Here is a 27,945-nt window from a genome sequence, read left to right as displayed (position 1 = left end):
ACGCACGTGATAACATTCCTTCGCATGGGACACTAAATTTGAGTTAGCCATATTAGTTTTTTGGTTAATCTTGAATCTAGAAACTTCTTAAAGGTGTATCATCACTGTGTGAAATAACCTCCTAGGACTGGAACTGTGCTGTGAGACATGTGTTCACTGCTCTGACTGAAATTCAAGTTTTCTCCTCTCCCAACCATGCGTGACACTCTCAAGTTAGTGAAAAAGCAGAGTGATGTGTAAAAATTTAATGGATTACTAAAGAAACAATTCCAAAATTTCATAATGGTAAAATTCCTTCTTCTTGCTTATCCTTTCGCTCTTTTCTCCAAAATGACTATGAAGAAATTTCTCTTAAACCGACCAATCCAGATGAATTGCAGGACATCTGCGACAATTTCAAGGAAGATAAAGCTCCTGGGTATGATAATATCACTATGCAGTCATCAAAAAGTCTGTTGATCTTTTTTTTTGACCCAGCTGTGTCAATCATAATAATATTATTAATCTTTTGTTAGCAAAAGGTATTTTTCCTGATAAACTTAAAGTGGCAAAGCTCATTCCTGTCTAATTACAATACTGGGGAGCCTGATATCGATCTTATAGACCTATTTTACTATTACCAGTTTTTTCCAAATATTTCGGAAAGGTTTAATGCACAAGTATCTTCCCAAGTAGAACGTTACGAGATATTGTAAATTCCAGTTTGGATTAAGTGATAAGCATTCAACATCATTGTCATTGATTCACCTTATCAATAAGACTGCTTTGGCCATTAATGTTAGTGCTAAGGTAGTGCCAGTGTTTTCGCTAGATCTGTCAAAAGTGTTGGATACTTTGGATCATGATATTCTATTTTCTAAGTTGGAATATTATGGCTTTCACAGCCTAGCCCTTTAAATTAATAGATTAGGAGCTACTTTTCAAAACGTGAGCAGTTTATCCAGGTTAAAGAAATGTGCTCCTTGACTCAACAAATCAAATGTGGTGTTCCACGAGGTTCAGAACGGAAGCAGATGACACTAGTATTTATGTTTTGAATTCAGATATAAACCAGGTATAGATAGTTATGAATTATAGAGCTTGATAGTATGCAGGGTTTGAGCTAGGATTTGATCACTGGGGGACAATTTGTCCCCTTGGCTAAAATTTTGGGGGACATTTTCATTTTTAGGGGGACAGAAATTTGTACACCCTTCTGCTGATGCAAAGGGGTTTGTGGTCTTAGCAGGGCTTCTGATAGGTCTCGGAAGAAAAAGTCAAATTTCGCGGGATTTTTAGGGACAAATTCCCGGAAAAATCGGCCGATTTCGAGGGAGCTTTCGGGGCAAACTTCACCGAAAAGCAATCGGTAAAAAACGGCCGATTTTGTGGTTATTTTCACTGCAAATTTCGCTACAAATCGATCGGTTTTGCGCTGATCAGACCAGCCTTTTTAACGTTTTTCTAACAGAGGTCATCATTTGCTCTTTCAACAACAATACGCTCCAGAAATGAACCAATGGCAAAGCCTTTAACATCGTGGCTAGTGCCCAGTTTTTTGCAACATAATCTGTTTGCATGTTTCAGTGCCGAAGTTCCAAGATAAATTTGCAAGTTTACGGCAAGTAAATAGCCCCTATAGCTAAAATAAGTTTCAAATATGTTGTACAGACATGTATTTGATAAGATTTCTACCGAATTTCGCGGTATTTTTCGTGTTTTTGTGAATTTCGCGGCTCCGCGACCGCGCGAAGAATCAGAAACCCTGTCTTAGATTTCCGACAAAAATAGCAGTAGAGCGTGACTGAAAGGCAACTTTGAAATGAACTTTAAAGGTGCGATAAAATATACTTTCCACGTTCTGTTTCAGCTTGCAATTTCTGTACTGAAATAAATCTCTTCGTGTGTGCTTCCTTTCGAGTTTTTTCCCTAAATTTTGAAGGGGACAAATTGTCCCCTTGGCCGTTTTTTAAAGGGACAATTCCAATTGCAGTGCGGGATTGGCGCAATGGCGCGGCCTGGCTCAAACCCTGAGTATGCTCATGGATAAAGGCAAATAAATATTATCAGTCAATGTTAAGAAGACCAATAACACACATAAATTTTATCTGTGGCAAATTAGCAAAATCTGTCAGAATAATTCAAAGGTCACGCTAATCTTTTGTCTAACCAGCACTAAATTCAGGGCTGTCAACCACCCTGTGACATCTTGAAATATTGAGAATTGATGTGAAAGGGATGATAGATTACGTCTTAATGCATCGCACATGACGTCATTTGTTAAAAAAGAAATGCGCAAAAAAGATGTTGTTGGAATTGTAACATTTGACCCACCAATCACATTATTGCTTATATTACAATGGCATACCGGAGTTTGTGAGGAAACGGTTCGATGTTAACAGTACGATAGCTCTGAAACAACCCAAAATATTTGAAATTTCATTGTCAGAAAGTTAAATCTACGAGAAATGGCAAACTTGGCGATTAATAATTAATTGCCAAGTTTGCCATTTATCCGGGAGATTTCAGACTCCAATCTGGAGACTCGGAGAAATGGTTCAAAATCTGGACTCTCCCAGATTATCCGTGAGAGTAGACAGCCCTGTAAATTATCCCTTTATTATACCCTTATATATCCTTACCTAAGCTATTGTAATATTGTCTGGTCATCCACATACAATACTCACTTGAAAAGAATTTTTATCTTACAAAAAAGTGCTATCCATGCTTTATCTAAATCAAAATATCATGCTCACACTGCTCCATTATTTGTTAAACCCAAGATTTAAATATATATGGTGTTTTTATGTTCCATGTTGCTAAATTTATATTCTGCTTTCATCATCATTTAATGCTACCATCTTCTTTTCTTTCGGGGAGGGGGGGGGGGTTATCTTCTACTCAGCCATACGCAATTACCCCTACTCAATTTTTCCAAAATGCCCTTTGCATTGTTCATTGGCACAAGCAATCTTCACAGTGTATAGTGTGTTTGTAATTGATTTGTGACAATGCATCAGGCAGCAGTTGATCAGGCGGCCCTCCTTCATTGTGCTTCTTAGGTGGTTCTTCAGTCTTCTGAGGGCAGAAAATGACACGCTCTGAAGTCATCTATGTCATCTGTATTTGTCAAATACATCCGTGAAAGTTGGGGCTCTGCCCCCCTAATTTTTGTTTGGGGGTGCTACGGAACTCCCTTACCCACTCCATCGCCTAAACTTTGGCACATTCTTCTTTCTTTTTTGCTCAAAATTTTAAAATTTTTGCTATTATGCTCTTATAATGGCCTTGATGCTTGAAAATTCCCTCAATACATACACAATAATAGACACAAAAATTTTCAGTAACTCTAAGAATGTATTTTAATGGAAACCTGAAAATTACATTTGGGCTTGGCACCAACAGTCAATAAGCACAACACAAAACATGTTGTAACATTGATTTAAAGCGTACAGGCTAATTTTGTTTGCAACAGTTATATATATCTTGTCAAAATCTCTGAAATGTATATGTTTGGCTGTTTCTCAGTGAATTTCATCACTTAAGACACTTTTTTTCTTTTTCATGATACAAAAATCTTGTTAAAATGCTGGCATTATGCTCAATTCTTTTGCCTTACTATTATGCTCAAAATAATGCTAGCATATAATGTGCAAAAGCCTACTGCCACCTATTATTTATTTCATTATTTATTTCATATTATCATTAACGCTCATTTCTTTCACGGGAACATATGAACCCACAATAATATTGACCTGTTCCCAACGTCTGTGGCTTCATAGGTCAGTTGGTAGAGCATCGCACCGGTATTGTGAGGTCACAGGTTCAAACCCCGTTGAAGTCCTGAATTTTTCAGGCTTCTTTACTCAATTGCATAAATTTGCTTTCACTTCGACAATCATTTCTTCATTCTCACTATTTACAAACTGGTGGCCAGGTGCACACATATGCCTACCAGTTTTGTAACAAATTACAGACCACACTTTTGTTGTACAAATCTTAAACAACTACGAGAGAACTTAAACTAGCTACGAGAGAATGACTGGAGAACTGACAATTTGACTAAAAATTAACGGGCGACTGTTTTAAACTGTGAAGATAGACGGATCGAAACGCACAAATTACTGATTACGAGTCTTCATAGCCAATAAAATCACAGCTTAACTGACAGACAACCAATAATATCACAACTTAATTGACCAATTGGATCAATAACCAGAGTATAATACCATCAACTGACGTGATACAACTCACTTTGACTCTGAAGATGACTACCGCACACAGGTTGTCGAAACGTTGGTCACTGTCAACAACATCAGTCCTCATCAGACTACGTTCACCCAGATAATCAAACTCAACCCACTTTTGAAATGACTCCTAGGTTCAAACCCTTTCACAAATCTTAAACAGTTTTCTGTTTTATACTTGGGTCCAAAAATTTGGAATTTCCTTCCATTATCTATACGTATCTATATATCTCAAGCTCCACCACAAATTTCTAATTTTAAATTATTTATAGCTTCTTGAGGACTTTTTTCTCGTACCTTTGAATCTGACTGAAGTCTATTGTATTCTTCTGCCCCTTGATCCTAAATTATTTCAGTCAATGACCAAATCATGGGCGGATGATCCTCTTTAAGTACATTAGCAGCTTTGGCTTTTTGAGATCTTCTCACCACTCACTCTTTTGACCTAATTTTTTTTATTATCTTTTTTATGGAAGTGTTCTTTTTCAACTCAAACTGTATTGTTATTCAAGATCAAGATATGTATTGTATTTATGGTACTCTTAATTTTATCTCAAATTGAATGTAATGCTGTAAGAAGTGGTGGTGTAAATAAATAAACTAAATATGAGTTTGAAACCGAGAGCAAAGTACGTGAAAGAGATGTTCATTTGTTTATTCATTTGTTTGTTTGTCTTATTATTTTTTACACTATAAGGAGTTCCTTAAATGTATTCCTTGAGGACTAGAGCAGACACTAAGCTAAAATATTTAAGCAATAGACCACACTTTCTATGGGTTTACCGGCATGATAACCCACGCGGGATGTTGGGAGAACACGAGAAAAGCTTGTAAATCATGAGCCGAAGGCGAGTGATTTACAAGCTTTTTGAGTGTTCTCCCAACATCCCAAGTGGCTTACCACGCCGGTAAACCCATAGAAAGTGTGGTCTATTGCATTTATAAAATAACTTTTAGTAGAATGGAGTCTTTTAGGTAAAAAATATGGTTTTAGTACGGTGATCAAGTCATGTCTTCTCTCTAAAGTCATCATAAGCCAATCATGACTCACGATTTAATAGCGCTGAACTTTCTCAAAACTCAGTTCAGTCAAACAACAAACAGCAGCGCTTCAAAACACGAGTTTTTGCACTCATTACACGATAACTTATGAAAGCTGTTTTACAGGAAAAGTCAACATTTATTCATGCGAACGTACAATGAAAGAATACGCCCATGGTTTGTTTACTACAGAAGAAGAAATTAATTGAACATCAGACTGTACGCAGCTGTTTGTTGAGTCGATCCGTAAGAGTGATTTCGTGCTTACAGACGGAACTGTCAGCTATTGTAATGGAGGACTTCATTCACATTTTACAAGCGGCAGTGGTTTAAGATCTGTTTTCTGGACTTTATTATGATTAAGAAATGCTGCGGTAACGAAGTGGCTGCATTTGCGAAGTTGTCGCATGTAACTTTATATGCACGTACAGCAACAGGTGGAAAATATGTCGGTGGTGGAGAAAAATTTCTTTGCCGTAGCCACATATTGGCGTTAATATTTGTCGATTTGTAAAGTCAGGTGGTTTGAGGTAGGTTAGAGCATCGATATCACCGAATAATTTGTGCAAATGTTGGAAAAAACCAGCCCGAAACTCTGACATCTTTCATCATCGTTGGCAGCTTGTTTACAACCTACAGCGGCTGATTTTGTACCATATCTTGATCAGAGATCTCTTTTTGGAACAATTTCTTTCATTAAGGAATTTAATTTTGACATAAAATAAATCAAGAATGCTAAAACTATCCGTTTTGTTGCTGGTTGGCACATGGCTAAGTTTTCCTTGAGACTTTCTACACCAGAAATTCACACAGTTGTAGTCTTTCTTTGCGATTTGGCATCGTCGTGAAATGTAAACTGCTTTCCATCTTTGTACTTTATTACTTCTAAAGCTATGGCAGTAATAAAATGTGGAAACCAACGCTTTTGATATTAAGAAGGGCTGGGTAAGTAACTTGTTCTGTTTTTTAGCCTTTCTAAAATCGTTGTTTGCAGATCAGTTATAGCCGGTTTTGTTTATGGCTCGTGGTCCGGATGCCTTCTTCTATGGGTTTACCGGTATAATAAACCATAGGTTTTTGACCAATCAGATCACGCGTACTATCTCAGTTATTTTATAATTGTGCATAATCTGTTGTGAAATTGACTTAAGCAAATATATAGAAATCGTTTTCCATGTTTGCATTTTTCTGCTAGCAGAGGTCTCTCACTTTGTCTCGTCATGAGAGATGTCTGCTTAAGCAGGGAATATTATTGCATCATATAAACACGAGAGGGTTGGGAGAATTTGAGACAGTTATGTAAACCCCATGAGTGTTTATATCACTTGCTATGCAAATACAGGAAACAAAATTGCTATTGCTTTTATAAATAACTTTCATGAGAAAAAACGCAAAACTCTTTGTTATGGCACTGACTAAAAGAGAAATTCTTTCCAGTCAGCAGTCACTAAGTCTTGTACACAAAGTCCTTGTTGAATGAGTAGCTATTTTGGGTTGAAATTGGTGAAAAATGGATTGAAATGAAGGAAGCATGGATGTAAAATCTTGAAATTTTCTCATCTGCACTTTCCTTGTGCTCAACTAAGTTGCAAAAAACTTGCAAATAATGATGTATACAGTTTTTTCAAGAAAGGTTGTCGCCAAAAATGTGCATGCAACAATCTGAAAGGTAATAATTATGGGATATGATCAACACACTGTTCCTAACGACTGTAGCTGTCAAACCTACTTTTGTTGCTTTCCTTTTTATTAGCATTCGCAAACATATGTCTGTGGCCTCAGGTGCCATTCTTTCAAATTTCTTTGAAGAACGTGCACTCAAATCCACCCACAATACCTTTCGGGATTGTCGCATGCACTTTTTTGGACAACCTTTATCGAAATAGCTGTATATATTACAGTCAAACCAGGTCAAGCGTACCCCCCAAGAATCCATTAATGAATTTATTATTCAAAAGTTGAATCCGTTGCTAGTTGTAGATTTCAGATTGATCTCTGCATTCTTGCATGTGTAATGAGCCGTGAATTCACACGCGAGGCAGTTATGAAATTTCTACCAGTTCCATTTTCCTAAAATTGATGTAAATGTCTTCTAAGAAGTTAATAATCCATTCAAAGATTTCCAATCTGACCAAATACAGAGAAGTTCTCGTAAAATATTCACTGCTCATTATCCATGCAAAAATGGCGCTTTGAATTTGACACCAGTTACGGGAACGACTAATGGGTTCATTTTTCAAATAATCAATTCATTAATAGAATCTTGGGGGGTATGCTTGACTTGGTTTGACTGTAACAGTGCTGTCAAATAAAGCAATATCTGAATTTTGAAAAACCAGTTTGGTGGGGTTTACCTTGTATCAATAAAATTTTGATGAGAAGTTATTTCTCTAATGTACATCAGGAAAGCTGGTCATCAAAGACTTTATCGTCATTATTTCCAGAAGACTCCCATATGCTGTGTATTCTGGGAGGCTTAGAACTATTGTGTGGTTGTTGATTGATGCTTTTGGACCTGACATGCTTGGTGGACTCAAACCCTCATTTTAATTAAAGTAAATATTTTGAAAGAAGCACCAACATCTTAATTCATACCCAGCAATTTACAGTTTTTTTACAAAATAGAAATCAATATAATAATTAATAGAGTACAGGCTTCCCATAATAACAGAGAGGGCTAAAAGGATAGGGCGGCCGTTATAATGTAGGTGATTAAATAATATTCTCACTGGGGGCCATCACGCACAAACGCTCCCTGTGCCCATGGGACCCGTGCATTTAAATTCCGGCGCATCTGTGGATCCACGGGGGAACTCGTTGTGCATATATTTGTGAGTTTAGTATAAATTGGCCTGTTTCATGCTGTTTATTCCTCTCTTTGTTAAAACAGACACCTGCAGACACCTAGTCTCCGATTTTAAAAGCAATAACTGATAATAATGTTTAGTTTACTAACTACACATGTCTTTTTTTATCATTTTAGTTATGTAATAAAAAGGACAAGTCTGCTCTAATAGTCTTAAACATGGAGGATTATTCCAGTACTAAATTGAAAGCTAAATACTTAAAATACTATTATGGAGTAGCTTTTTTGGATCTGGTTGGAGAGGGACTATCCAGGGTACCTGATGCAGTCATTGAACTGAGTGAAGTGCAGGAACTTAGTCTTCGGAAAAATAAACTGACTAAGTTGCCAACAAGTATTAACAAGCTGAACAGGCTTCAATGGCTGAACTTGGATGGAAACAATCTTACTGAATTACCTGCTGAGATTGGTGACCTAAAGGAGCTGAAGGAGCTCAGAGTGAGTAACAACCAGTTGGTTGGTTTACCTACCAGTATTCAAAAGCTGAACAGGCTTTCACAGCTTTACTTGGAAGGAAACAATCTTACTGAATTACCTGCTGAGATTGGTGACCTAAAGGAGCTGAGTTGGCTGAGTGTGACTAACAACCAGTTGGTTGGTTTACCTACCAGTATTCAAAAGCTGAACAGGCTTAGCAGGCTGTACTTGGATGGAAACAATCTTACTGAATTACCTGCTGAGATTGGTGACCTGAAGGAGCTGTTGCAGCTGAGTGTGAGTGGTAACCCTTTAACTGTTGATGCTATAAAGTTTGCTCTAAAGTTGGAGAAAAGAGGACTGTACACTGATATTGCTGGTGAGGACAAATAAAGGCTAAGTTAAATTGAACCCTTATTACAGTAATAACAAATGAACTGCTAAAAATCTTCCTCACAAACATAAATCAAGATTGAAACATCTAAATAACGACAGGAGACCCAAGGAACCACAGGAGACCCAACGATTAGTGTGCTGCTCGACTTAGGGCTCGCAGCAATTTTAGCGATCACAGACAGTACACGCGTCGTCCAATTTAGTTAGATGTAGTATGGAGTTTCAACTCAAACAAGTATTTTCTCTAAGGAAAAAGACCACAGAATCTTTTTTCTGTTTTTTGAAAACTTTACTTTGACCACAAGAAGTGATATTTTATTTCATCTATTTAATCTTGAAAAATATTTGATTCACGCGCCATTTTGACTGACTGCTGTGATCTAAGACCGAAAACAAGGAATATCAGTAAGTTCGCACCCTAGTGAATTAGGCCAATACAAGTTCGCCCCCTACTTTCTGAGTTCACCACGCATTGGTATACTCCAAATTTGAGTTAAATCACCCACTTACAGCAGACATTTATTTCAATCATACCTGTGAATTGGATTGGGTTATTGGAGAGAAGGTAATGGTAGGTCGGTGGCAATTGGTGCCTCGAAATCTAAGACCTAAAAGACCTTGAAAAAAACCTCTATGAAAACAGAATCTCCTTACAAGTTGCTTAATCAAAGAGTAAAGTAAAATACCGGTAGAGTCAAACTCACTGGCTTAAAAAAACATGTTAAGTGGCACGGGACAAGGAACAATTATTGAGTCGCCGTCATGACGTGAATGAAAATTCAATGAAACATTTACAACTGCAAGTTGCCGCCAAGTTGAGATTGATTTGTTGAAAGCTAACGAATATATAGCTTCGCAAAGTCGCTAAATTTTACCGACGTAAAACACTTTGTCTCACTAACTGCTGGTTTCCTTTAATTTCCTTCAATTTTGAAACTTCGATCTTGAATAAAGTAGTTTTCCAGGTCTGATAGTTCTGTGATTTTCATGAAAAGGCCCTTTGAGAGAGTTCACCTTTCACCGTAACCAAGAAACAATCAACTTAATTCCTGCTGACAAAAATAAACGTACGCCTGCAATCAATTGAAAGCTAGTAACTTTCATACGTACACTATTCTATAATTTTATTTATTTCTACATTTTTTGCATATACGTACCTTTTTTGTAATTAATTTTCAAGTGCCTATGTAATTAAAGTAATTTGTTTTATTTTTAATATTTTATAAGTTATTTTTTTTATCGTGCATTTGATTATATGTAATCTACATAGAAACATTGATGTGCACTAAAATATTGACTTTCAGATAGGTTGCAGGTACCCACATTAGCTACAAAAGGGTGACATTTCACATTGGCGCCTGTGATGTAGATCGTCGGACGGTACGACGGGTAGACGTACCATCACGTGACTACCAAAATGTCTCCGGTATAATTCTCTGCATGTAGCAGCTCTCTTAACCCTAAAAGCCAACTGGTTCGGTACCCTAACTGTGAAATAATGGGAAATAATGATAAACAATGATCGATGTGGTTTTGTTTTCGGCGACCAATGAGGAAACACCTCACGAACAACTCCTACAAAAGCCGAAACGTGTGTTTTTTCTATAGTTTATATTCGGTTTAGGAGCAGCTTTAAAGTCAGCGTAGAAAATATCAGACCACTGCAGCCCAATACACGGGAAGTATATATTCGTTAGAAGTATATATTTCGTTAGCTTTCAACAAATCAATCTCAACTTGGCGGCAACTGTTAATAGTTTTAATATTGAAAGTCAGACAATTAAGAAGAAAAAAGCAAGCACTAAAAATCTTAAGACAAAAGTATTTGTTCTCATTGAAAACTAAAACATTCAGACCAAAAGATAACTGGCAGTTAATAATAATTTTTTTTGAAAACCTCGAATCAAAATTAAACTGCACAAAGTTAGCTGCTTTATGTTGCTTATACTAAAGGCGACAAATTACATATAAATGAAACAAGAAAAAGCGAAGCAGCATTTGTTAATGCCCATCCATATAAATCATATGTTTAATGTAAATGAAATCATCCAACTTGATAAAACAAAACGTAAACTACATTAATTTGGAAGAAGGAGAAATCTAACACCAGAAAGCTCAGAAAAAATTCCGATCTCTAGCCTAGAATCGAACTCACGACCCTCCAAAGGTAACGATAACAGTTAAAAAGTACAGTAACTTTCAATTCACTTACCTTCTATGGTAAGATTTCTTTAATTACGTTCTTGATTGTTAGCATTAATCTGAGTAGCAGCTGCTAGTAGTCGGTAAACACTGAATTATTTTAACAACATTACTGTGGGTAAAAAGATCATCAAGACTAAACTTGTACATTGCAGTGCGGACACTCAAACCGGGACACCTGGAAGAAGATTTTCCAATCACAAAGTTTTCTCAAAATAAAAGATTCTCAAGTGTTTTTGCAGACAGACCAATAAAATTCAAGTATTCAACTATGCATCCGTTGAAATTTTTAAAAGCGTTTGAACTGACCTGACCTCTTAGGAAACAGCCCTCAAATTGATGGATGTTGGTGCATGGCCCGTATGAAAAAAAATATATATTGAGAATCTTCTTTTCAGAAAACGTTGTGAACAAAGCATGCGGAGTTGCAGTTGTATTTGCCCTTGAAGGGTTTAGTGAGTTGTGAAACTGTGGCTCCATGATCTGCAGGTTACCCGTTGGTTCCAATAAACAAAGACTGACGTGACAAGTCAAAAAAACATTTACGAGGGTCATGTCTGACACATGATTTAAAAATTTTTTATTCGTTGTAGCTCCCAAGGAAATAGAAGCACGAGGACAAAGAGCGCGGCTTGTTTATCAACGTGCTCTTAGAGATGGAGCTGTTAGTGTTCAGCGTTCTCGGATATTGCTTATTGGTCAGGATAGGGCAGGAAAAACAAGCTTGAAAAAATCTCTCATCGGTCTGCCATTTAATCGTAACGAAAATAGTACTGAAGGAATTGAAGTGGATCCGTCAATCTTTCAAGTGGATGCCGACGAAGTTAAGAACTGGCAACCCATTGATAAGAGTGAACGAGGGTTGTTGGGTTGTTCTAACGAGGTGGCACAGATGGTGGTGGAAAAGCTTTGGGTTCAGAAGGAGGAAGAAGATGCAAAAATACACGACATTGACCAGCTTAAAAATGAAAATTACAGGAGTGGAACAAAGGCGGATGATGCAGATGGTGGAAAGAGAGACGATTCATTTGTGAACCAGGTTTGTTTCCAGTTAAATCTTGGCTTTTTTATTGTACTTTAATCAAGTAATGCTTATAGCAGAAAAAGGTGGCCCACTTACCCTCACGAAAATGGGTTTAAAATAGCACCACTCAATTAAGTTAAGCCGTGGTCGGCAGGGTTCGAAACTGGATGGCTAAAATTATATTGGCCGCCGGATGAAAAAAGAAGATAAAAATCAAACAGTTACCGCGGGTTCGCTGGCTTTAACGTCCGAAGTAAGAAGCCGAAACCAGTCTTTGATCCATCGATGGGAAAATTGCCAAGTTGATTTTGGGTTGTCCTCGGTGTGACATGAGTTCCAAGGAAGTTTCAGGGTCGATTTTTGAGAAGAAAGCAAGGTTTCGACTGTAAAAAGCCGAACTGAAAGGCACCTCCTACAAGCATAGCTAGTCGGCAGAAGCAAATTCGTCTGCTAAGTGAGAAGCACGGAAAAATTTTTATTGAATGTCTCGATTTTCGTTCTCCTTCTAAAGCTATAGTCTAAATTGCCTCAATTGTCTTTGTGAAAAAAACTTCTGCCGTCGAAATTCATCGCTTGATGATCGATGTTATTGCAGACCGCCAGCAAGAGATACAAGGCATTTACCGTAAATGACCTAATAAGCGCCCAGGGCGTCTATCTAAGTTTAGGGGTCTAAGCGGGGACGTTTAATAGATAGGCTTCAGGCGTGTATTCTTAATCCTCAAATCCCAACATCGATGTCGGAATCCTCGCTCGGGGTTATTATGTTATGCCTTCGTTAGTTTATCCTTATTTTGAACTTGACATTGAACAAGATGAAATACACAAAGCTTTGTTTGTTATAAAAGCAAGGAGCTGAACGGAATGAATGATTTTGCTCCCTTTTTCTTAATCGTAGTATTTGGTAGTAATTCTCATAGGGGGCGTCTTGAGATTAATTTTAACAGCGTAGAGGGGGCGTTTATTATATAAGAGGCTTAAGAGGCGTTTTATTTGGAAGTGGGTATCTATGAGGTCATTTACGGTAGCCAAGTTAACAATTAACATTCTGCCTCGCCGTGCGATCCGCGCACGATGCCAATGTAGACAATTTTTTTTATCCTTCGCTACGCGAGGAATTAGCAGATTAGGCATGATGTTAGATAACAATAAAATGTTATTGTTACTCAATTTCAACGTTTCAAATTATATTATTTGCATCATTCATTTAATACCGTAAATACAAATCGGAATATATTTGAAACCGCATATTAATTATTATCATCGTTTTTTTTTTGCACGAGTGGACTTTCCGTTCACATGAAACCAATGAACCCGCTCACTGAAACCGCATCTTTTTTAAACTGCTCTTCCCAATATTTGTTTGCAGTGCACTATGGGAATAGCTTAGTTTATGCCTTCGCCGAGATTTCTATCGAGCAAAAAAACACCCAAGACATTTTTTATACTTTGTACGCAAATTTTTGTCCTCACCAAGCATCAAACAGGTTTTTTCTGAATAGATGTGTGTGGAGGTTTGAATCTGTTTGGTTGATGCCCATCTCCCCAATGATAATGTCTAGATGTTTGAGGTTATCCACCCGTTTTTTCAATTTTGGATGAATAGTTTACAGTCTTATCATGTTTCGTTAAAATTCCTGATACAGGTCCCCGATCCAAAAGTAGAAAGTGTCAGTGAAGTGACATCAGCAGAGCCTGAACATGAGTTAATGATTGATACTACTTCACCTCCAGACGAGATCACAAAGCGCGCTGAAGAGTTGATAAAGTATGTAAAAGGTAAAAAACGAGTCACCGAAAAATCTGTTGGTAGTATTGAACTGTGGGATTTTGCTGGACAACAGCTGTACTATACATCTCATCCTGTATTTTTAACATCACGTGCAATATATATCTTGGTGTGCAACCTCAGCAAATCATTGCATGACACTGCCCAACCCTGTGTGAGACAAGGAAATCATAACTTCACGTTGGACAACCCAAACGGGGAAACAAATTTGGAGAATCTGCTGTCTTGGTTGTCCACAGTGCATAGCATCACACAGATGAGAGGAGAAGTCTGTGATGATGCAGAGGGAAAGCTGCCTCATCTGCGTCCCCCTGTGATCATTGTAGGCACCCATGCTGACAAACCGTTTGAAGACATTGCAACAATGAAGACAAAAATGCAGAAGGCAATTGCTGGTAAGGACTATGAAGGACATGTGGTGCGGCCCATCTTTAGCATTGACAACACTGCAAAATTAATTCAGAGGAGGTTGGAAAATGTTTTCAGAAAAGATAAAAACATTGATGGCATCCAAGAGCTAAGAGACAAAATCATGGAAGTGTTGAGGCAGGAGCCATACATAAGGGAAAGGATACCTGTGAGGTAAATAGATTGAATCATTGAACACAGATGTCTTTTGCTGAGAATTTACGCGATGATTAAGGGTTGAGGTTTGGCAGCATTAAAACTGCTAGTGGGCATACATATACACCGTGGGGCTTTGGTCCAGTCCTCATAGCATTTTGCTTGCGCGCATGTCCAAAGAATTTTAAGTTTTACCGTAAATAGTTGGCTACTTAGGGATGTAAAATCCTCGTATAAGATACCTAGAGGCTGCCCGCATCGTAAGTCTTTCACGTAGGTTGAAGGGTAGTCTAACGATATTGTCAGTAATAGGAAAAAACACGTAAACGCGTAAAACAAGCGAAGATCCCAGAAAGATCCCAGAAAGATTACGTGCGTCTCCCAAAAAAGTCTTTCCTCAAGCTTTCTAATATGATATGTAGGCCTTCTCTTTTAAGATTTAATTTATTCCAATGCATTGGTTTACCCAAGAACAAAGGCAAATAAAATTTAAAACAAGGATAATTAAGGATCATAGAGTCTTTCCAGAACATTTAATAAGGTCTATTTAATATAGTTGTTTTTGTGAAATACCATCAAAGTGGACAAAGTGATCAGGGTAACAAGCAGCCTTTGACGCTCAATATTTTGGGGTGGGGAGCGGGGGGGGATCTTTACTATGGTGGAAAATCTGGTGAGACAACATTTAAGGTCATTTTATATTCCAAACGAAAGGAGGGAAAGTCGCTAAAAAAAAATAATAATAATAATTGTCAAGTTTTTCCTTGCTGTTATATGGGCGAGTTCTTCTTTTATAAACCGTGGTGTCATTTATTTTTCGCGGTTCCATTTTGATCCCTTTTAACTTTTTTTAATGATGTAATAGAAACAAGGAACCTCTTTTTCTCCTCCTTGAGCCCATACACCCTCAGACTCACTGTTGTGACCATTTATACAGATTGTAACCGCTTCATTTAGTTTTATAGCAATAGTTAGTGCACAATCTCTGTCCTCTGCACGAACCGTTCTTTTTTTTTTCGAGGGGAGGTTGGGGTGAAATGGACTTGCTCTTTCTGGGATTCCTTAGCTTCAATTATTTTTTTGACGGTACTTTTGGGACTTTTTAGTTTACATTCGGGGTCCATTACTTTTGGAAATTTGCGGTTGGTGGCCACAATATATTCATTAAGCCCTAATACCTAATGGTTGCCAATTAACACAGGATTGGTAGAATTTATTTAGCTTCTGTGGTTATGTTTACCTTCCTGTTTTACACTGCGTGCAAACTTCCGCTCATGAATCGCTTCAAGTGTACTTACGATGACACGAATACTTTCATTCATCTTTTTATAATCTAGGTGGCTGATCTTTGAGAAGGTCCTCAATGCTTTGCTGTCCAAGAAAGTTTACCATTTGAACTTGAGGGAACTTCAAACCTATGTAAGGGAAAACTGCTTTATAAATGACGAGGAAGAGTTTACTACCATGGTGGATTTCTACCATGACCTGGGGATAATTATCAAGCATTGCAGCACAGTCATTGTGAGCGCTGAGTGGTTAATAGACCTGTTCAAGCAGCTGATAACCATTCCACCATTTGATAAAACGGTAAGGTCCGAAATACGTTCGTTAAGTGTTTTCGAACCATTGCAGCAGCTTTCTCTTCTAGCTCTTTTTATTTATTTATTTGACACACAGTAGTAAAAATACAACAACAAAAATGTAAGATAGGTAGCAAAAGGGAAGTGGCGAGGAGGAGACCTATTCGAGATTAGGCCTCCTCGAACTACTGGCTTTAGTTGCTTACATCAATTCAAGCAAAAGATGGCGTACAGTCTAATTAAAGTTCAAAAATTAATGTAACCTTTAAAATGTTCTTAAAGGAAGAAAGGGATCGAGAGTTAATAACTTCGTTGTCAAGACAACTCAAAAACCTTGGGATCTTAAAAAAAGGAAATTTCTTAGTGTTTAGTGTTCGAGTCTGTCTAGGAATTTGTATAGTATTGTTACAACATTGGTATTGATATTGTTTTAAGAAAAATTGTTATGTAACATGATTATATTGGTAACGATGGCCATTTAATTCAGTATATTGCATTCAACTTGCAAAACAACTTCTTATTCAGTCCAGTGCTAAACCACGAATACCGCGGATATTCGAGTTTATCAAAAATAATGGCGTAATCTACGGCGTCAACTGCTTTTGAGAGGTCAAGAAAAAAAAAGACATCACCTGAAAAAACCTTATAATCACTCTACATTTTATTACTCAGGAACCCAAGGTTTCCATCCTCTGGCAGGAAGTTAAAGAAAGTGGTGTCCTCAGCATGGAACTGCTTCATCATGTGTTTTCTAAGTTTCTTCTGAAGGGCGCTGCAAAGGATGACATTCTGGACCTGATGGAACAATTTGGTTTGATTGCAAAGTTTTCACCTTCTAAAACTGATGAAAAGTATTTTGTGCCATGCCAGCTCAGAATGCCACCTGATCCCATTTGTGCCATGGTACCCTCAAGCTCAGACCCTTGTCCTCTTTATGTTTACTTTGTTACTGGTTCTGTCCCTCATGGCCTGTTCACACGGCTTGTTTCTCGGCTTATCAGGTGGTGTTCTGACGCTGGTCCAGCTCAGCCCCCTACCCTATATCAAAATGGAGCATGGTTCGTCATTGGGAGGAAAATTGTCCATGATTTAGTTTTTATTTGTAAGAAGCAGTTCATAAAGTTTTTCGTCAAGCAAAAATCCCAATGTCAGAAGATTTCAGTGGAGGACACAAATGAGGTAGCGGTGCAGGTGCGCGAGTTTGTGGAGGTAACTCTACAAACTTTGTCTCATGATCTTCTGTATTTGCGTGGAGTGCAGTACGAGATTCGGGTGGCCTGCCCATACTGTCAGCTGGAAAAGTGCTCAGGTCATAATCTGATGGGTTGTACTCATGACGACTGTTTTCACCTCCTGGAGTTAAAACAAGGTGACCCACTGATTTGTAAAAAGAAACCATCAGAGGAGTTACTTAAGGTTAGGGGACAGGAAAAATGGTTCTTACAGGTACCAAGTGAGGTACGTAGTAATAAAATTCAGTCTCTAGTAAAATGCGCTTCATTTGTATAAACTAAAATAGAATCATACTATAGGGGAAGTTAGATACCCTCAAGTATTATTTTAATAAATGTGTAGTCGTCTATCAATTTTTTAAGCTCCAACATAATCTTTTCATGCAAGTTATTAGATTACAGGATGATGTATAATGTATACCTCTTATGTGGCCTAGAACATGAATCCTCGTAGTGTAGGAAAAAGAGGAAAGAGGAAATGACTGGAAGGAATAAAGTGAAATTAAGTGAGTTAATAACGTCAATTGGCGCCTTATAAGGACTCAAACCGGCTGATACTAGAAGCTCTTAACAATTGACATTATTATTTGACGAATAATAATGATAATTATTAATGATCCTCTCCTCTTGTGGGGTTATTAAGGGAGTTAGCTATTTACAAGCTTGACCGAGGATTTGAGCTCGGGACTGCTAAGAACAAATCCAGTAAGCGGTCAAGGCGGGACTTAAACTCGGAGCCTCCGAATTACATTCAACTCCCTTTATAGCGGACACTGTAGGGACCTCGAATTCGTGTCCTGATTAGCGAGAGTCCTTAATAGCGGAAGTTTATTTCAGTCAAACGTCTGTAATTTGTTTTTGCCGGAGATTTAGCTACTGTCCGTGTTATCGGGGTGTCAGTTATAGCGGGGGTGTCCGCAAGGCGAGAGTTGACTGTACAAGTCCAGCGCCCTAACCAATCGATCACGCCGCCTCCTTAAGAATGGTTAGGTTTTAAACGTCAGCCTTTGAATCTCTGTTTTAAACAGTGGATGCGCAAAAGTTAGATCTTTACAGTGTCTTCAAACATGGGAAATGATAGTTTTAATCGTTTTGTATCGAGTTTTGTAAGTTTTAGCATCAACGGTTTAAAAGAAAACGCCGAAAATTTAAATAACTACCCAATTCTGAGAAGAAAAGTAGAGCTTTATTTGTTTCTGTCAACTCACCGTGAATGCGAAAGTTTTCTTTGTCGCTTCTTGCAAATGCTGTCAACAGCGGCTACGATCAAGGTGAGCGTCGTTTATCTCCAATGTTCTTTGCCTTGTTAACTTACTGGCACGTAAAATTTTCGAAAATATTTGTCTTCCTCTTTTCTCCATAAATTAACTTCTATTAATAGGCAAAATTGGTCTTGCGAGAAAATCCCGAAATCACAAAACATGACAAAAGGACCTCGTTATCCTCTCTAGTGGTAAACATAGCTTCGAGTGTACAAAAAGTCAGTTATAGTAAACCACTTCACAATAAATCACGCTGTTTAAACACCATGAAGTCTTTTCTTGCCTTCAAAGTCATCAGCACTTGGATATTCGTGTATTTTCAAAAAGGCTTTACTATGAAACTTTAGCAAAACACCCAGTTCACGACAGCGATTTTGTTCTGCTTTATATTCACCGCCTAGCGCGGTGAATATTTAACAATTATTCCTCGAGCCCGAATGGGCTCTGAGTTAATAGCTACTCAGAGGCCATGAGGGCGAGAGGAATAATTGTTTTACTAAAATCCAACTAGTTGATCAAAAATATAGAGAATAAAACACTTTATCTAGTTAAAGCTAGACTTTAATCCTTTTTTGCCGCCAAAAAGCCCGCGCTTTTCGCTGCTAGTGGGCTATAACATATAGCCTAGTAGTAGCTCAACCAATCAGAACGCAGCATTGATGATAACCACTAGTTGGATTTTACTAAAACGTCATAGTCCGAGATAGCTAACCAATCAGATTGCTTGAATTACCAAGATCACTGAGTGTGTTAAATAGTCAATTCTTGAATGCGCGTTTTGTTTCCCTTACAGGAGGTGCATACTCCATCACCTGATACTGCACAAACTCACCCAGGGCCTTCAATCTTGAAAGTTGCTCTTCTGGCCAATGAATGGGGGTCATCTAGGGGTGGCTTGTCAACAATAAACAGAACACTTGCCATACATTTGGCAAAACACGCAAAAGTAGAAGTTACAATTCTTGTACCTGAATTTGAGTGTGACGAAGAAGACAAGAGAACTGCCAGAAGTCACAACATTGCCATTAAGGAAGTACAGCGTCGCCCTGCCGTCAGTGATCCTCTTGACTGGTTGAGCTTTCCACCAAAAGACCTTGACATTCAAGTTGTGATTGGTCATGGTGCAAAGCTCGGTAGACAAGCGCAATTTATCCGAGAGTCTCATTGTTGCAAGTGGATGCAGGTTGTGCACACTGAGCCTGAAGAGCTGGCAATGCATAAGAACTATGCTAACGCCATTGCCAAAGGGGAAGGAAAGAACAGAGCTGAAGTTGAATTGTGCCAAATTGCAGATCTCGTTGTGACAGTTGGACCCAAGCTGAAGGAAGCTTTCGCATCCAAACTTTGTTCATCTCATCGAGATGTCTTTCAGTTGATACCAGGTTCCTTTGTAGAGTTTTCAGAGACTCAACATGCTAAACAAGATAGAGCGACTTTTAAAGTGTTAACCTTTGGCCGCGGTGATTTTGAAGACTTCAGTCTCAAAGGATATGACATTGCTGCTAAAGCCATTGTTGAGCTGCAGGATAGTTCTTACCGTCTTCTGTTTGTTGGTGCTCCTGATGGAAAGCAGGATGAAGTGGCAGAAATCTTACTTCAGACTGGCATTTCAAAGAACCAGCTGACTGTAAGATCATTTGTACAAAGCAAGGAAAGATTGAAAGAGTTGTTTTGCGAAGTCGATGTGGCCATCATGCCTTCAAGAACTGAAGGATTTGGGTTGACAGCACTGGAAGCGATGTCAGCTGGTCTTCCCATTCTGGTTAGTGGAAACTCCGGATTCGGAGAAACACTGCGTGGTCTTACTGAGGGCAAGTCGGTTGTGATCGATTCTGATGACTCCAAGGAATGGGCAAAGGCAATTGGTGCTATCCGTCAAAAACCTAGGATACAACGGCTTGAGGAAATCCGAAGAGTGCGAGAAGATTATGAAGAGAAGTTCAGTTGGAAACGACAGTGCCTGCTGCTTGTTGAAAAGATGTGGAAGATGGTTTATGGTAAGTAATCAAACTTATATTAAATTAACTAATAAATTTTAATTAATAATTAAACAGTGTAGTGTGCAAATTCATACTGTTATGTTTGGACTGACTGGCCGGCAGCAAATAGCAACACACCAGCTCACTTGAAATGTCATCTCAAGGTACATGGTGGTCGGCTGCTAGGCCAGGCACTTATTTGACGTTCTACGGCGTTACCATCGTTACATTACTCCTGTGTGGGTGTACGAATTGAGAGGTCTCCTGCTGTTACATAAAAAAGAAACAAGAAATAACTCGATTCACCTTAGGCAACCGATAGCAAGACAAAGTCATCACTGAGCTTGCGTTCCTCGTGGGTTAGGCAACTTACAGTTACACTTTCATCAAGGCATCATCAAACTGAAGTGGTCTAATATACAAATACTTATTATTCTGTGGATTTTGCCTATGAGAACATTAAAATATAAAGATTACATTATACATCTATTCATAACTCGGGAAAACTCATTTGTTGCTAAAACAGTTTGTATTAAATTGACGTCAAGACTTTGTGTTGCCTCGTCTTTGTAGTGCCGTGAACATTGGCATGGTGTTAACTGAAGGTGCGTTTCCTATTGCACCACACATTTGGTAGAATAGGTTCGTGTTAGTGAAATTAACTTCGGCTGTAAAAATCCGTTGGTTAAACAAGTAAAAAGTGTCCGTTATTATCGAATTAAATTAAGAGACACTGTCAGGGTTTTCCTAGGGACAAAGGATACCGCCCATAAAAATGAGGTGTCTGTAAAGTGGGTTTCGACTGTAATTCGTCACCTGTTTGAACAGTACAGGTGTTACTCCAGTGTCAAGTATATTTTTATAGAAGGGTGACTTCATTTTTACTGTCTATTTTTGTAGAAGAGTGACATCATTTTACCTTGATTTTTACTTTACACCAAAGTAATTGAAAGGAAATGATCCTTCCATGATATTGTTGTTGGATCGGAAACGTGATAAGGTGGCTTGAAACGTGAGTGACACCCTCTGGTATTTGTAAGCACCACACCTCTTCACAGCGAATAATTTTGTACTTTTGTTACTTACAGGTGACTTTACATTCCACTCACTTCGGCAAATCCAGTTAGACGTACGCAGTGAGACCAGCCAAACTGAACTGTCACTGAATTTAAAGAGGACTGCTCAAGAGAAAGGCTTTGTGATTTCTGACAATCAAGGAGAGGGCAACTGCATGTTTTTTGCTCTTTCAGAGCAACTTGATGTCGTAAAAGGAATGAGGATGTCTCATGAAGAGATACGGCAAACTGTGGTCCATTATCTTATGGACCACCCTACGCTGGTAAGTTAAATTGTAGCACTAACTTAGCTTTGTGAAAGGGTTTTTGCTAGCAAAACTAACTACGAGAGAACGACTGGAGAACTGACAATTTGACTAACAATAGACGACTGTTTAACTGTGACAATAGACGGATCGAAACGCAATTACTGATTACGAGTCTTCATAGCCAATAACATCACGGCTTAACTGGCAGCCGACCAATAACATCGCGACGTAATTGACCAATCAGACCAATAACCAGAGTATTATACCATCAACTGACGTAATACAACTCACTTTGACTCTGAAGATGACTACCGCACAGGTTGTCGAAACGTCAGTCACTGTCAACAACAACAGTTCTATTCAGGACTACGTTCACCCGGACGATCAAACTCAACCTACTTTTAACTTAGCTTTGTTAACGGTATTTAAAAATTACATGAACACCATCAGGGGAACCCAACGTCAATTTTCGGAAAATGTCTGTTCGGAATATGATTTGAGATCTAGAATTTTCGGAACATTTTTTGTAAAGTTTCTTGCTTGCCTGCCTCTCCTAGGATTTTCGAACATTTAAAAAATGGTCTAATTGCCCATTTTTAACGGATTTTTATCCTAAAAAGGTCACCTAGAATTTTCAGGAGCTTTTTTTCCTGCTGAACTTTTCGAATAGGTAAGTTTTGATCCCTATAATTATCGGATCACTAGACTTCAGCTACGAAATCCGAGCATATGAAACATTTTTAGGGGATAAAAATATGCCCATATCTACCGTTTAATTACTAAAATACGTTCAACAATGCTATAAGTAGTTTTGAACTATATTCTTGTTGGGTGCCCCTGCACCATGACATTGTGAGCCGATGTTGTGACTGTTTTAACTGCCCCCTCCCCGTTACAACGTTGATATGAGGTACTGTGATCAAAATGAAGTGTTGAAGTTTTATTGTCACAACATCGTCAGTAACACTTCTTTTGTTCTGGAGATGTAAACGCTTTTTCAAAAACTGGCACAGCAAATATAATTGTACTCGTGCATCCTTAGTGAGAATTTCTTGTTTGTTTGTTCGGCATAGTTATTTGTGAGAATTTTGTGGCTTTGAGCACGATACTAATGTTCTGTATGACACAAGAGTAGAACAAAGAAACAATTTGACTCCAGACAGGATTCGAAAGCGTGTTCCACAATATTGAATGATTTCTTATGCGCCGGATGGAAAGTCCGTGAACGTTCACTGCTCCGCGCGTTTTCTTATTGTTCTTGCAAGCATCCCGTTTTATGAGAATGGAAAATGAATCTTCTCTCAGCCTCACCATTTTTCAAATTTTCAAATTCAAATTTTCCACCAATTTGGACAGATATTTGTAAAAATAAGCATTTGAATGTTCTAGTTTGGAATTGGTCTTGCTGTTCATCTGAGTACAGTGGAATTCAATTCCAGATTGGGCTTCCGTGCTTCATGACCTCCAGTAGAGGTCATATTCTATATTGCAAAATGGTGGTAAATTAGGTCATTTCTTGTCTTCATGATATTTACCCCTCAATGCCTCGTTTCAAGGTACAATTTGGCGAAAATAGATCCAATTAATATAAAAAGTAAACAATTATATAGCCCGCATTTTGGAATAAGATGTATAGTTTGGTGACAAAGGAGAAATAGAGTCAGAGTCGACGTTTTACTGACACCATGTTCCCCGGGACGAAATCGTGCAAAACATCGAGACTCGAGGGAGATCAAAACTAAGACCTCGTTTACACGGTTCGGGACTAATTCTTCTACAGATTGCAGTACTTTTTGCATGAGTCCATGGAAATTTTTGCACAGTTTCAGCATTGGAATGGCTTTTTTGAATGACTTCTCAGGGTTGCATTGAACCAATCATGTTACACTGAGTCCAGATTGCGATAATAGTGAGTTTACGCAACAGGACGGCAAGAAAGAGAAGGACGGCAAAACGCGTGTGTGTGACAAACGTGACAGGACTATTACTTGTATGTGTTGTCGTAATCTTCACTAAATTTCAATGTTTTGGGGTCTTCTTCAACAAGATCTGTGTAAAGGAAGACGGATGAAGTTTGAGGCAGCCTTTTTTCAAACAAAATTATTGTCACGCAAGGTTTGCCGTCGTCCTCGCTCTCCCGTCCTGTTGCGTAAGTTCACTAATACTAAAATGGCTGCAGCAGTAAAATGTTAACTTTTCAAGACGAAGAGTTGCCACTCCACGTCCTTGTGGGCTATAAACAGAAAATGAAGGCGAAAGCGTTGATTGGGAGAATGTAAAAGCAAAGTGGGATGAGCTCAACAAAACGTTTATCGAAAAGTATCCCAAAAACTTTCTTTCAGGAAAAGTTTCCGCGGGGAGTCTGTAAACAGCAGCAACAACAACATTTCTGACTTATATTGAGCTCTTTCTGTAATCAAAGGCGCAAATCGGCAGATCGACTTACGTCACTTACCAAAGGCGCATAACTAAGCTCCTGGCTTTTACCGTGCAAACTGTGCAAAAACTTTGCACGGTTAACAAAGGCCCGCGTAAAAGTGGAACCCTTTGGTCATCAGTTTTGACCTTCTTCTGATCAGGTCAAAAATTGCACACTTTGCCGTTCAAAAACGTTCACGGTTCCGCTGTTCCCGCGTAAACGAAAGACGGATCTGTGAGAAGTTTTGTCTTTTCATAAATTAGTCCAGACCCGTGTAAACGGAGCCTAATTGTTGAGGCACCTGAAAAAATTGTGCTTTGTTTTAGTGACAAGAATATAAGAAAACAAGCGACCACTTTGACACATTTATCCGGCGTAGTAATTGAATTGCATGATACCACTATAAATGCGACTTTAGAGTGTGTGTTGTAATTCTTTCCCCAATAAACATCGCATTTTTAATGACACTACATAGAGAAGCAGAGAGTTTAATACGGCTGCGCTTTTTTAATAACTACACTTTATCTTTTGTCTTGCAGCCAGATGGGACAGAGCTTTTCCAATTTGTTGATGGATATTCATCTTGGGATGCTTACCTCATAAGCATGATGACAGATGGTACATGGGGTGATCACGTGATACTCCATGGTGCGGCAAACTGCTTTGAAACATGTATTCACGTGCTCAGCAGTCTGCCGCCTCATAATGACGTAATGATTTGCCCAGCGTATGATGATACTGGTAACAACCGGCTTGTGCTGGGTCACGTGCATGAGCTTCATTATGTTAGCCTTCGTCCGGTTTGAAGAAACCGTCATTTTTGGATAGACGCTCACACGCTGTTGCCATAAGAATGATACTTCAGATAGTTGTTATAATCGCATTTATTCATGAGATAAATTGCACTGGGCTAGTTCTTTGCTTCACTGTAGTTATTAATAGGGACTTTAAGATTTAACGTCGTTGGATCTTAAAGTCCCTAATGATTTTTATCAGAATTTAGCTCAGCTGTTCAGCTTCTAAAGTTAAACGCCATATGTTTTCTTTTTTCTTTTGGGTAGTTAATTTGTCGCGAAGTTTATTACTGTATAAGAAAAGTAATTTTCCAAGTGTGTCTTCCATTTTAAGGTGGATGGAACCTATATTTTTACCTTGATCTCACCCCGCATGCAGCATAAAGTTATTCTTCTTGCAATAAAGCTTTGGGTAAGAATACCCGGTGATAGTCCGTCGGCACTCTTCAACTATTTGTGCGTCAACTTTCGCAAATGTGTTAGCGTTGCATTTTAAGTTTTAATTCCGTCAGAATTTTGTGCAGCGAGTTGTGAATTCACGATTGACTTCAAGCTCCTTCAAACTTGCAGATATAAAACTTGAGATCTCTAAGGCTTATTTGATGAAGTTAGGGAAAAATCTGTCGTAGGATTTCGAAGTTACTTTCATTTTTTGTAAAAACGCGATTTTTAATAAATGCTGACTGGATATCTCACACCCTTTTACACCTACAAGAAAATATTAAGGTACCAAAAATCATAGAAATCGATTAAATCTTTCCCGCTGAAAAACGCGATTAAAAAACATAACCATCACGCTTATAAATAGGTTCGCGCCATTTAATTAACTAATGTGAGCACTTTATTCGGTAGCGTTAGCAAAATGTCGTCGTCGGACATGAAAACGTCACTTCAGAAGAGAATTCACGTTCCTTCAAACTTCATTTCCATTATTTCATAACTCTTTTACTTTGTCGATTGTAAGCGAATTGTCCAGGAAATGAATTTTGTTCTCTACGCACAACTATAGCAGAAAGGAGAAAACATTGTCGTCGCCTGTTTTTGTCCTCTACAAATTGTTGCATCAGGAGATATCATTTGGTTGTCGTGCAGTAACGGTAAAGAGATGTACCACAAAGCTTGATGCACGTGCAGAATTCTTGTTTTCCTTATTAAACCTTTTGCCGTTTTTATTGCATCGTGGTTGCTTAAGTTCCCTGATAACTAAATAATTACTCCTAATAACTTAGCTTAGTTTGTTCGGTTATTGTTACATGAGTAAAAAGCACAACAGTTGGTTAAGTGTCAAGATTAGTTAATTCTCCTTGAATTCCTTACGCATTTTGATTTGTCTTGCGTGCGTTGGGAACATGGCGCCACTATGACTTCCGGATCCTGTTAACAAAAACTGCCATAGGGTGTGGTTTTTAAAATCTAACTGAAACTCTCGCTGGCCACATTTCGCAGTGCGACTACTGTAACTGGGGCCACCTGGTGACCAATCGGATTACAGGAAAATAACAATACATTCCAAGAAAGTTGGTTGTGGGCCAATCAGCAGCTCGTAAAAAACAATAGATAAGTTACTTGAAGCACGAAATTTAAATATTGATAACAAACGTTTTCAAGAAAGCAAAATGTTTCACCAGATAATGCTTTTCGCTTCGAAACTTACAAAGTAACATGCAACAACATATTTCTTTGAAACAAGCTGTTATTATTGTCATCTACCAACAAATTCTTCGATACCATTGCCGCACTTTGCAATAAACATGGACATCAAGTCCAAAATACATCACGGACTTTTCAGGAAACATACGAATTTCTTCAGCGGGTGCAAAAGATCACCTCTGTAGGTTGTTATTGATTGATTTCGATCCATGTTGTTGATTTCGTTCCATGGTAATTATGATGGACAACTAACTGAAGTCCCAGAATGTATTGTTATTTTTCTGTCATCCAATAGACCTTTTTACCGATACGGCAGCCATATTGAAGGAGTATTATGGGATGCCCAGGGAGGCATGAGCACATTCCGTTTAGTCTTTATGAGCGCCTTTTGGGACATTTTTTCTTAAAGTTTTCTTAGAATAAGATTGTAATGGGAAAAAAGATCGTTGTGCCGTGTAATGATGATCGCCTTTCCCCCAGAAATATACAGTGAAAGTCTGAAAGACCATATTTCTAATACTAAGCGAGTACAACGGATCGTGCTCATGCCTCCTGGGCAACCCATAATACTCCTTAACTCGAATTAATTCAATATTAGGTTGCAAGTCCATTCCTTAATGGCACGCTTTGCTATGTAAAACAAAGAATGTCCATGTTTCTTTTGGCTTTGAATAAACATAACGTGCATGGCTCGTTACTTGAACGAACACCATGAACAGCGATTCTCAGTAAGTTATTACTTTCTGTACGCATATCTTCGATGTGTTAGTAAAAAGGGTTTAATATTTCTTTGAGCTTAAACTTAAAAACTGAGAAAATCAGAGGTTTGTCGCTCAAGAAAAAAAAAAACTTTACCTACGGACACCTTAGAAAACTCTTACAATTAGGAAATGTCTGTGAAAATGCCAGATTATACTTTCTTTTAAAATTTCTAGCAAAACATTTTATTATCTTGGTTTTAATGATCTCTCACAGCACTGTTAACGATCTTGTTTATAGAACCCTTGTCACCTGATAAATTAAATAACACTGCCGGCCGGGGTATTTTAACTTTACAGGGTGGCAAAGGAGTTTGGGGGGGACGGGGCGGTGTACCTATCAGGCATCACGCTAACTTTTTTTAGGCCATCACGCATAATGTGCATGAGCTGCAACTGCAGTAGGTTAACATATGGCGATA

The 27,945-nt window shown here is 38.3% G+C and overlaps 1 protein-coding gene across 3 annotated transcripts in view; it reads left to right on the top strand.

The window, feature by feature from the left end:
* Positions 1-27,695, top strand: part of LOC140924076 (uncharacterized) — a 136,424-nt gene extending 108,729 nt beyond the window's left edge. For 2 of the 3 annotated variants that reach the window (XM_073374075.1, XM_073374074.1), the window contains exons 2-9: positions 8,251-8,929; positions 11,742-12,187; positions 13,819-14,543; positions 15,863-16,112; positions 16,778-17,563; positions 19,393-20,596; positions 21,667-21,917; positions 24,861-27,695. In XM_073374075.1, coding sequence (XP_073230176.1) covers positions 8,293-8,929; positions 11,742-12,187; positions 13,819-14,543; positions 15,863-16,112; positions 16,778-17,563; positions 19,393-20,596; positions 21,667-21,917; positions 24,861-25,127 — 4,566 coding nt within the window. In that variant the 5' untranslated portion in view covers positions 8,251-8,292 and the 3' untranslated portion in view covers positions 25,128-27,695. The remainder of the gene's footprint in view (positions 1-8,250; positions 8,930-11,741; positions 12,188-13,818; positions 14,544-15,862; positions 16,113-16,777; positions 17,564-19,392; positions 20,597-21,666; positions 21,918-24,860) is intronic. The other variant, XM_073374076.1, reaches the window with a different exon arrangement.
* Positions 27,696-27,945: the final 250 nt, after the last annotated feature.

This window comes from Porites lutea, chromosome 14, assembly GCF_958299795.1.
Source record: "Porites lutea chromosome 14, jaPorLute2.1, whole genome shotgun sequence".
NCBI lineage: Eukaryota > Metazoa > Cnidaria > Anthozoa > Scleractinia > Poritidae > Porites > Porites lutea.
Note: the sequence above shows the minus strand (reverse complement) of the source record. Positions and strands in the feature narration are given on the sequence as shown.